At 34.3% G+C, this 12,456-nt stretch overlaps 1 protein-coding gene across 1 annotated transcript in view; it reads right to left on the reverse strand.

Moving 5' to 3' along the window:
- The window catches only part of LOC142345283 (uncharacterized), a 29,549-nt gene extending 18,718 nt beyond the window's left edge, over positions 1–10,831 (reverse strand). The window contains exons 1-2 of the mRNA XM_075397264.1: positions 10,702–10,831; positions 9,305–9,473 (exon numbers count right to left, since the gene is read on the reverse strand). Coding sequence (XP_075253379.1) covers positions 9,305–9,473; positions 10,702–10,749 — 217 coding nt within the window. The 5' untranslated portion in view covers positions 10,750–10,831. The remainder of the gene's footprint in view (positions 1–9,304; positions 9,474–10,701) is intronic.
- Positions 10,832–12,456: the final 1,625 nt, after the last annotated feature.

A 12,456-nucleotide genomic window follows, 5' to 3' on the forward strand; every position in this document is an offset into this window, starting at 1 on the left:
AAGTTCTTTAACGGGTTGTAATCACCTTCAATGGGACAAAATCAACAAAAAACACCAATACAAAAGTGTTTATAAACGAAATTCAATCACAAAATAAATAGCAGATGCCAAACAACAAGTTTTTTTGGACAATAATAGCAATGTAATCAATTAGGATCAGAACATATTGGAAAAGAAGCGTGATTTAGCACAATAGATCTAAAATACTTGCACAGTCCTAATGAAATATATCAAAAAATCGTAAAACAATGTAACTCTAATATTGTGGATACAAAAGAACTTGCACGCAATGAGATAAAACCGCTTTTTGTTGACTTACGAATATGCTAGCGAAATTTCAAAATCTATTGACATCATTTTAGCACCATTTCGAATTACATTGCTTCTTAGAACATATTCAAATAATTACACCAGGATCAGAAGCAAAGCAGGCCTCAGATCTAGACAGATCTAGCTGAACAAAGCAATTAAAACATATCAAAGTAGATTCACACGTGGAACCGATAGGCTACATCCATTTCAATTCATCATTGAACGCACACACGTTTCACAATACGACAAAGCAATATTTGGTTAAAAAACAGAAATGACCAATAGCTAAACAAGTTATGCGTTCAATTGAGCAATGAAAACAATTTCAAGCACATAAAACAAAATAAAATCATTGCAATTGAAAAACATTAACAAATATGGCAATAGTCGAAACGAAGTGGAGTGATTCCACTCATCGAAAACAACCAGGCAACAATGAATTTAGACTCGTTTTTTTTGCCATTTGTTTGCCTAAAATACACTCTTTTACACCTTTGCAGATATTTTAACTTCCAACATGGACTCAATATTCATTTTTTTACAGACAATTCAGTTAACACTGATGATAAATTTTTTTCTGAAAACCTTAGCACATTACGAATTGTACTTCATAAAGTGGACGGTTTTCTCAAATTCTGACCCAAGAGACAGGCAACAGAGTCATATTTTGTCCAAACGTTCCGGTCGAGAGCAGAGCGAACTTAGCAAATACATCGACTAACAAATCAAGAACCACGGATTTCCTGAGTTTGTTAGATAGCGTGTTTAACAAACACCTGATTGCGTACCCTACATCAAAAGACGCTGTTGTAACTTAAATAAAACTTTTGTATCTAGAATAGATGAGGATATATCTTTAAATTTATACACTTACATACATTTATACTGGAAGGACTTGCACGATAGACACAATTGCTTAGGTATAGACAACAAATTAGCCATTGTCCAGTTCTAAAAAACGCAATTTTCGAAGCCCTACAAATCGCACACCCGGGTAGGTGGGGAAGGACGCATTTTTTGCTTAACGAATGATGGCCTAACCAAAAAGACTTGTTCAAAGCCAGCGAATGTGGTCTTGGTACCTCTAGTAGAAAGGCTTTCAAAAAACCGAAATCCAAAGTTTAACCACTGCTAAAGTGCAAAGAATCAAAAGAAGTTGAGCTGAATTTTTTAGTTTCAAAAATTGATGGTCAAGGCCAAGAATTTTAGACGTTATTAGAGATAGACAGGTTGCGTGGTTACTTTATTAAATGAAAATTGCGTGGTTACGAAGTTGCGTGGTTACGAAAATTGAAACAAAAACATCGAATGATAACGTAAATAAATTCCTAGAAGCGTATATCTAAATACATGGGGTCCCACAAAACATACGAATAGACCCAGCCAAATGCCTAATTGGTAATGCAGTCACCAAAATCCCCCAAAGATACAGTAAAAATGCCATACCAGCTGCAGTTAAAGATTATCGCGCTGTAAGTATAGTTGAACGGATGAGACAAACAAAAAATTGTACAGAATTTAAGGCTGAATTGAAAACATTTTTGTTCAATTGAAAATCCATAGCAAAGAATTACGAAACTACGAAACAGTAACCTCCTAATGCACACTTTCAAAAACATTCTAATACACCTTTAAGTAGTTTAGCAAAGTAAACCAACCTCGGGTACTAAATTGTTCATGACTCTGTACAGCCTGAACAGCACATTTATTTGACGACCGATAGACCATTATATAATGCCGTAGCGATGAAACAAGCAGGAGGGAACTGATCAAGGAGGCTACAGCTGGACATGGTAGAGACACAACTCTTGGAAAACATTGTATTTATCATACAAATATCAACCAGTACAGCGTACGGAATTGTCTGCTAAACTGGCCATTGCACAACGAATAGACCTCAGTAGCCACATAAATTGATTTTCAACTGTCTAACGGAAAAAAAGCTGTATGTTACGAACCTGAATTTTCGGAAGTCACGACAGGGAATAGTGATATTGGAAAATTGTGTGCGCGAGAAAAGCAATCCACCCCTCATGTGCAAAAAACCAATAGAAGAATTGAACAATAAAGAGGGCAAATCTACAAAAGACAAACTATTCCAACTCGTTACCGTACTGCAGTAGAAGATGACAGGCAGGATTCTGCTGAAACACAGACAACAGACACAATCTGAAAAATAACACGCCCCGCCCCCATTAAAACTTTATAATCAAATGTCCAGAGTATTGCCCTTGAGGATGCCAAAACTAAGGAAACCACACTAGAGCGTAGAAAAAACTTATAATAATGGATTAGCTACAATAATACAATCATTTCAATTATCGAATTTATAAAATTTTTATCGGTATGCAACTGGCAAAACAATTCCAGTAAACGAGTCAATGTAGCAAATATTGAGGATTCAGGATCTTTGATTTTTAGATGGAGCGAAAGGAGCATAAAGGAATAAAACTTCTCGTGGACCCAATAATGCCTCCAAGCCCCTGAGGAAGATGAATACTATAGAAGAAGAGATCTGACACATTTTACTACAAGCTATCTTCTCGACTGGTACATATCAGTAACCCCATCAGGAGCAAATATAATTGAGACAATTCAAGATGTCATAAACGCATTCAACGCTTCCATCCCTTCCACAAATTTTGCACTGACAAGCTCAAACCCATCGACCTCCCATTTCCCGACCCAGAATAATTTAATTTATCTAAAGAAACAGAACACAGAGAACGTTCAGCTTGGGAGGCTGAGAAGAATTCTTCACTTGAGGGAATTTTCTTCTATAAACTTTTAGATACTGCAGAGAAAACAAACTCCTTCTAGTACTTTTGTCCAGGTCTAGAAAAGACGAAAACCACTTGGTTTTATTTTTTGCATGCGCACTTTCATCCAAGGCTGTTGTTTTTTGGCGCTTTGATCTGGAATAAATAACATTCTGACTGTAACTAGGCAAGAACATCGGGTACTTTTCATCTTAATTCTACTTAATCACAATCAACAATTATACAAATGCGTAACTGAAGCGCTATACTTAACAATTAAATGCTTATTCTCCAAAAGCGATAGCCTGGTAGGACCATTAAGCACTTCTGATGATTTAGTTATCTTCAATCAGGCCCAATTTTCTTTTTTTATTACACTTGTACTTAATTTTTATATTTGTACTTAGCTTTTATGCCATAATTCAATTTCTTATTTCAAATACTTAAGACCACTTTCGGTGTTATTTACACTTAACTTTTCTTCATCTAAATTGTCGCAAAGTTGAACATTTTAACATAACATTAACCTTTTCGTAATTTTAGCTAACATAATCCAGTTTAAATTTGCAGTTAACCTTATTTAGATAACTATCTGGCTAATTTTCCATAAATCAAGCAGTACGTCATTTTTACAATCAAGGTGCAGTCCGCAAACTCTTCCACGAAGGAAAAAATCTGGTATGTAAGTAAACATTACGTGATACTCGGGTAACTGGATTTATGTATACTGGATACTTTGTTCTTCAATGTAAATTGATTTTTATATATTACATCATGGTCACGCTTATAATGTAACTACTTTTGACCTTGCATATGCAGCTTCACTTTTTTTGTTGTGCTCTTTTTAGAGCAACATTCGCTTGATTATCGATTGGAGGCATAAAACGGTAAATTAAACTGTCCATTTTACTCCTTTTTTTCCTTGTTGGAATTACTCAACAAACGAAACTACGTGATCATGCAGTATGAAAAGATACATTTAGCGTATTACATAGCGCAGTCAAGCAGTAGAGACTGTTTCAGAACACTGTTAGCAATAAAACCTTTCTAGGAAAGATCTAAAACCGAACCTCCGTTACCATGGGAAAATGGACAGCATTCGTGAAACTATTGTTGTTAGCTAAGGAAAACATTGTTTTAGCTATGCTTTTAAGTCCATCTCTAAAGGATCTTGTGCTACACTCGGAAACTTTTTATGAAGAGCCAACAAACCAACCCCTACTGTAAAAAATGAACGGTAGAGGTAAACAAGGGTAGAAAAACATGGGAACTTCGGAAAGTGTGTGGTGACAAACCGCGGAGACAAGCAAATCTGAATGTAGCTTGTTGATCAAATTTTCTTAGACAGGGAAAGGAGGGTCGAAGACTTTTCAACAGACAGAACCCAAGCGCGAGACAATTGAACCAATTGTACATCATGAATCAATAAAACTGAGCATATCTTAATCACAAAGTGGAGTAGCGTACAGAAACAAGTCTGATCAATGGAGCAGTTTTATGGTGCAAAAACAGGCATTGCGGAAAATTTCAAATTGGAAAAACTTGAAACTGAATTGATTCTGGACACTTTTATCTTTAATAAGAACAACAGCGAAAATCGAAGAGATTTGCTTGAGGAAACTGTTAGTGCAGAACGTCAGACGAAAAAAAACCATCCTATTTAATCGACGAAACTGCGTTGTCTGTTGGTTAACATTTTTCAGCTTTGTATAGCACTCTTAACATTTCAGTGAATTTTTGTTTAACACACTTATAAATATTGTTTTGGTCCTTTCATATGGTTTGAATTTTAGCTTAGAATATTTCATTTGGAAAGTACCAGTTTTTTTCGTCTTCTACACTAACATAGCGTTTCAACTTTTTCGACTCAATCAAAGTGCACACAAAAGAGGTCAGGTTTTTCAAGTATTATTTTTCGTTCAAAGTCATTCAGCTAAAAAAAACTGTCATTGTTTTTCGTTTTCACACATAGGTGAGCTCATTAATGGTGCACTCTTGAAGGTCTGCAGTTTTGTGTTATTTATCTTCTTAGAGCTTTAGCTCTGCAAAACATTCATTTGGGCACCTAAATAGATGAGACTTTGTTGTTAAACCAATTTAGGGGCGCGTACTTGCGGCTTAAGGGCTTAAATGAATGAGATGTAATATATACGTTGCTAATTTAAAAACTTCGTTGATAAACAAATTTTGAGATGACAAGGCGGCTCGGTAATGTGCGATGGCACATAAGGTTCCGACCCCGCCCATCCACAAATTTGGCATAATTGTCTACCAAATGAGGAAGAGATGGAAAAACCAAAAAATTATTTTTTGGGAATCCCGAAAAAACCAAAAAAAGTTTTTCAAAAAATTGTGTATGAACGATAAGATAGCCTCCAAAGCAAATAACTCAGTGGAGTAAAAATTGAAGCATTAGTTTGCTGTGATATGCCAATTTTAGGAAAGCGAGTCAAGACGAAAAGCAAAATCAGACAACAACAACAACAACAGACATTAATTACATCAAAAACTTTTTGTCCGTTTTAAAAAACCAAATTCAATAACAAAGTCAACATACCGTCAGATAAACCTAAAACTAAACAAAATAAATTACAATTCACCAGAAGAGATATGGACCAGTCCATAAAAAAGTTTGGTAACAATTAGACAAAAAAGAACAAAAACAGTAAAGTTAAAAAATAAAGTTAAAAAACAATAAACTTCAAAGTAATGAAAACCGTTAGAAATCATGTAAAATATCCCAAAGGTTTACAATTTCCAAAGCTTCTATAGAAGGGCATTCGGAACTGTCGTTATTAATTTTTTTAAGCAGCTAAAAAGAACAACAACAAAACAACAAACAAAAATTCAGTTGAAACTTTCCAGAAAACGCTGTCAAAACCATCAAGCCATGTTTTGGCCCTCAAAAAAAATTCGATTGCGCTTTCTTCATTTATCGATATTCTAGTATGTGGCCATTCATTAGTGAGACTAGGTACAAAGCAAACAAAAAGAGAAAAGGGCAAAAACATGTAATAATTTTGATTTTTTTTGGAAACAAAATTATATCCAAAGTCATGAAAGAAAATAAATATAAAATAAAATATTTAAATAAGGTCGTTCATTCATCCAAAGGAAGCCTTTGAGACCTATACTTATCCAGAATATTTTTTTGCGTCTACAAAAAGAACTTGAAATATGACAAATATCAAATTAAATTACTTTCTTTGTGAAAAACCGTTGTCGAAGTCAGTATGGTCATAACGCAAAGTCATGTCGAAGTCAGTAAGGTCCTAAAATAGATTTTGGGACATCAATCCTTTTTGACACTTTCCCTTGACACCCATAATGTCATTTTCGACCTGTAATTAACGAGATTAGGTAACAGAAAGAAAAATAACCAGAACAAACTTGCGAAGTTAAAAATTTTTTTTTAGTTTTGGAAAATAATTGTTTTCAATGTCATGAAAGCCAACAGCTATCTACTAATATCAGAATATCGGCTCGTCAATTTTTCCGTGAAAAGCCAGTAAAACCTTTCACCATACAGGACATTTCATACGACCGAAACGACAATGTAAAAATGACAGTTAAAAACATAATTAAAAAATTCAATTAATTTCTTTGACAAATAAGTGTTGAGGCCGTTAAAACGATAATCTATATCTTTCAGGATGTTAATATGATCAATTGCGATTTACTTTGAACGCTAATAATCTGATATGAGAAATGCCAATATTGTGATAATGTGACTAGAAAACGTGAAAAACTGGCAAATAACTAAAAACAAAATAACTAAAAATCTGAAAACTGGCTGATAACTAAAAATCTGAAATCTAGTAGTATCAAGGCCAGAAAACAATAACTTGCAATCAACAATAACTAGCATAACTGCAATCATGACTAAATTTTAAATTAGTAGAATGAAGAACCATTCTTTCTTTGCTGACACTGAGCTACAAGTTGACCAAATTAAGAAAAAAATAGAGGAAAAATTCATTAAGCCATTACTTCTTTAAAAATCAATTAAATTTAAAAGTTGAAACGATCATAAACTTTCAAGTAAAGAACTAAATGCATTAGCTTGGATCTGCTTAGGAAGCCAATTGGACCTATCACTCCTGAGCTTTGATTTGATATGTTCTGTTCTTTATTATTAAAAAAAAGTCTTTTTTTTAAAAAAAAAAGACAGACTGATTACAATCCGAATTCTTATTGGATTGTAACAGTCCAAGATTGGCCCAAAACTAGCCCCGCTAATTTTTATTGTCCACTAGGAACAATTGATTTTTCGAATGTTGTAGATATAGATAATTCTCAAAAATATTTTCCGCATTTTTGATAAACGAGTAAAGTTAGCAAAAAAACGGCAAAGTTTTAATTACAGAGCAATCTCAGCGGAAGTTGAAGTAAGAATAGCCCCCTTTTGAGTCTACAAAGATTGTATTAGTGTTGTTTGGGGGTGTACTGCCGGCAAATTTAATCAAAGTGGACTAAAGTAGCTTATTTTGTGTTGTTTTGATGAAAAAGGCTGAATTTTGAAATATTTATCCAGAGTTTTTGACCAAAAAAAATAATAATAATCAACAATTCTTGTTTGTCTTTAAAAATAAAATCAACGACACTATTCTTAAAAATTTTAGCAAATTTTGGCAAAATTGACGAAAATTTAGGCAAAAATTTCGAAAAATGTGAATAAAAACAACGTGAATTCACTCTACTTTTCTCAGAAATTTCAACATCGATAACTCCCTGTAAAAAAAGAAAATTTAAAAAATCTTTTTAATTCCGTATTCTACGCTGGACGAGCTTTCCAATGATACCAGTCTCAACTCTCTACGATGAACAAAAAAAAACAATTTGAGTTTATAGTTCCTCCCCCCTCAAGAGGGGTCGGAACAAAAAATGGCTTTGTTAAGTGACTGAGTGTTCAAGATATAGGATGAAAGAAGGGTGTATCATGACAAGAGTGACGCGCGGAGGTTTTATTGACGGGCGCTCCTTTAAATGAGCAAGAAAACGACAACTAAAAAAATCAATTGAGACCGAGTATCAATCCTTCTCTTTGCACGAGTCCTTTTATACATTTCAATCAGGGCATGCAGTTTTCACTACCCCAACGGGCAGATAAAGGAAGATGTTTTAGATATGGGAAGCAGCAATGCCCAGTTCAGGTGCTGGTGTTGATAACGTTGAACGAAAATGGAGCAAAAGCAACTTAAGCATCTTTAGCTGGCATTTTCTTCAAGCATATCACAAACTATATCATAATCTGTTTTGTGATGGTATAGTTTTATGCTTTGTTATTTGAGTCCTGTAAAAACTAAGCTTTGCCAATTGCTCATTTGAACGCCAAAGTAGATTTTGAAAAATTTCAAGTATTTCAAGCGGTCTTAGGGCGAATAATTGCGGTGTTAACTGAATGAAGGATTAATATAGTGTTCAATTATAGGGGTTTAAAATATCAGACTGAAACAAGTAGAATCCTGATTGTAGGAAGTGAAACATTTTCTGTAAAACCTGTCACAGAGGATGTGTAAATTTGGCTCAAAATATTTTCCGGAATGGATCACCTGATGTGCAAAATTAAGTGAATGGCGTAAGTCAAACGAACAGAAACAATCACATTTTGTGGCCATAATTAACAAAGCAGCCCAACGTATGTATGATTTCATGTGATCAATTCAATTGCAATGCCTAATTTCAGTTTCACGTTGAGTTCACAATAGCCACCTGCAATTTATTTCGAGATCTTAGAATGACAATTTTGAAACAAAAAATATTATAAAAGAGACCTTTGGTTTCTCAAAGACATATCTTCAGATAATTGTGTTGGTTCCGCTCTGGTCTCGAGCTTGTCTGGCTAAAAATGCCTCGAATTTTTGTTCCTATACTCACCAAAACGTTTCATATTGTGGTACGACTTGCTTTACATTTATAAGTAAATGTTTTTCAGCCGTTCTAGAATTGCGTAACGCTGTGTTATTTTTACTTTTAGAGAGTTGGAACAATTTAATATACAGCTTTAATTCCCGGGTCATCCAACGTTGCTTCAAAACCTCAAAACTTAAGTTCACAAACTTCTCCAAGAATTATATTTTGAGGAAACTCTTCAATAGTTTTATATGGTTAGCAGTTCATTTCATTGCTATAGTTCTATACTAAATATGATAATACTATTTGATCATTTTGAAAGAAATAAGTAATGTTTTGCTGATTAATTATTCAAAAACATCTCAGTTAATGATGCTTACCTTTACGTTGAATTTGTTTCGAAGCTTTCAGTTTTTTCACGCACCTCAAATAAAGCAGAGCAGATATGGCAATGGTGGGAAAATGAACCAATGGAATGCGCCCGTATATCTCGATAGCAAAGAGGTGTTGTCGGAAGCATGAGAAACATTCTTTAAAGTCCCCATAATCCTGAAAAGATAATATTTTATACGAACATGCTAAACATTCTGAACATTTTATATTGTTGAGTAAGGGATTCTAATTTTCCTTAATTTTGAAAGTCCTTTCAAAACTTGTAACTTTCTTTGGATTGTGGTGGGTATCAGCAGATTACTATTTTATTTACTTTACCTCATTTAGAGTATTATCTTCTTCATATAATTATATAGTATACTATAGTATATATACATAACTTACTATAGTATATATACAAGTCATTACACGACTAAAGCCACATGGTACTGTGTATATATACTCCGCATGATCACCATTTTCCGCACACAAGCATTAGAATAAGAAAAATAAGCGAGACACGAAAAAAAGTGACACGCACAAACGTTAGTATTTACGTCGGTTGTTTTCGCTCTCTAAGTGTGCGTAAACTGGCAACAAGTCTAATCTGATCTTGTTGCCCACTCTAATCTAGTCCTTTGATTTGGGGGATTAGTCGGTTCTACTTCTTTTCACCCCTATTTATTTAACTAAGCATATGTTAACACCACATTGCTTAACCCCTCAATCATTTCATCCCTATATCATTTCATCCCGCCAATTAGCAGTCGACATTAAAGGCATGTTTTGCCATAATTAAGTGGATAAATTAATCCCACGTTCGGTTGTGATAGTTTCATAGCAAGTCCCACGGGCCGCTGACGCATGGCCATGGCCCATGAGGCATGGGCAGATGATTATATTGCTAATGTAATAATCCTTATTTTATAGAAAGATTAAAATAGGGGTGAAATGATAGACGGCTTACAAGAAAGAGGGGTTTAATGATACAGGGGTGAAAAAATTGGGGTTAAATGATAGGGGTTAGTCGAATAGGGGTGAAAAAGCGGGACACCGATTAGTCGCCAATTTACGCACTGCATACGCAAAATTATCATAGAGGACGCAACAATTTTAGCTTCGATTTATTCACATTTCGTCTGCAATGTTTGCTTTGTCGCTGATTTCAGCAAATTGGTTTTAAAACGTAGTGCATAAATATTGATTTGTCAGCCAGTTTGAGTTTTCTTCTTTTCTTGTTCTTCTTTTCCTTCGCGAGCAAAAACCACAAAATATTGTCAGAGGAGTTATCATATTTAAAAAAAAGTTTGGTTCCGGTGATTTTTTTAGCAATTGTGCTCTTTTCTTAAGAATACTAAGTTACAACTTGCAACAACTAAATCAAAAAATATTTTCAATTACATACCTGATTGTGTTCTGTGACAACGTAGTGTGACAATATTAGACCAGGCATTAGAAAACACAACAAACCAACTGCAATATAGTAAAATATGCGTTTTTCGTTTGATAGTAGATCTTTAACTCTGTCGCCATGACAAATTAACACATAGCGCTCGCATGCTAGCGCAAAATTTAAGGTCACTTGTGACCAGTAAGGGCAAATATCAGTAAGAATGTGAACAACTTTAAAAATTTGGCGGAAACTTGGGTGTTTCCAGAGACGATGTTTGTATATTGTGCTATCAAATTGGTGATTTTCAACTTTGTCCGCGTAGTTATTGAAGCTTTTATTGAGAAGCAAAGACGTTAGAAGTTGCAGAAACTATATATGCTTGTTTTCAGATATTCCGTTTTACAATCGGTGTATAAAACATTAAAAGTCTTTGTGACAATTGTGCGATTCTGGAATGAAATATAAAATACAAGAAAAAACATCTTCTCCATTGATTTATCCAAGTTGTGAAAATCTGTTTATTGCAGCAAGGATGATGTCAAAGCTACAAATTTTTTGATTAACCAGCAAATCCGATCAAAGCGGGAAGTACGTGCAATTCAAGCGTGGTAATTATGAACTAATGTTTTAACAAAGGAAAGGAAAAACACTAACAATTTGGTGCAAATGTACATTGATTAATTATGGTATGTGAACAGCAATGTACTCTCTCGTAGCAGTTCTCTTTACTATTCAATGAGGCTCAACCGACAGATATGAAAAAAACAATGGTAACCCGGGTTGATCATCATAGCGAATTCTTAGTAGTCATACTAGGTCACATATTTCATACAACTCATAGAAAATCTTGCAGCAGCTTCAATTAACCAACTATGGCTTTTCGAATGCTTGCATTCTTCGGGCAACATTATCTATCTTTTATGATTTTATTGATTTCAGGCAATGACTTCTTTGAAGTCATACAAAGGAGCGTACTAGGAAATACGTTATTGTTTGCATGACGTCTTAATGATCCTTGTATGACTACTAAGAAATTTCAACCCGGGCAGTAAATTAAATGAATGGGAACTAACTTTTCTCTGATTGGAATCTTCTGAACTGAAACCTCCATGTTTGATAACAATTTAACAAAAAATATGTGGAAATTGAATACTAGATAATTAATACTCAGTGTTAGTCTTTCAGTCTTGGATAGATTTTTGTACCATGCGTACTTATCTGACTCAAGCATAATACTTTAGTGTCGTAATAACTGAAGTTATACTTCAATGTTTTTATCACAAAGCTGAGTTGGTTTGACAGGCCAATAGTTTGGGTAAATCTACTTCGCGCCCGGAAATTAGTAGTGCAATCTTACTTCACTTAAAGCTGTAAAAAAACTCATTTCCAATCTGCCTCTCAATCATTGTTGTTATATTCAAGATCTAGTAATTCTTTATATTTTGGCTACGTTGTTGAACACTATTCATATAGAACAGTTACGAACCGTTATAAATTTGATCATTGAAGCTTAAAAAATGAATGAAAGTTTACAGGTTTTGAAATCCTAAATATTTGTCTTAAAAGTTAGACTGAAGTTAAATTCCACTGATATCTGGGAGACCAAGTTACACGTTCCGTTTTGTGCTACTATGAGCGCTCTCAATACGCGTGACACAATGAAATCAGCAATCAATATAAGACACGCAGTTTCTTCAGCCTTGACCTTTTTTGAAGTGACTGGAAACTGGTCCGAAAGAAGTGACCGCAATGAATCGCAATTCACCG

Source organism: Convolutriloba macropyga, chromosome 9 (assembly GCF_964194025.1).
Source record: "Convolutriloba macropyga chromosome 9, txConMacr16.3, whole genome shotgun sequence".
Lineage (NCBI taxonomy): Eukaryota > Metazoa > Xenacoelomorpha > Acoela > Convolutidae > Convolutriloba > Convolutriloba macropyga.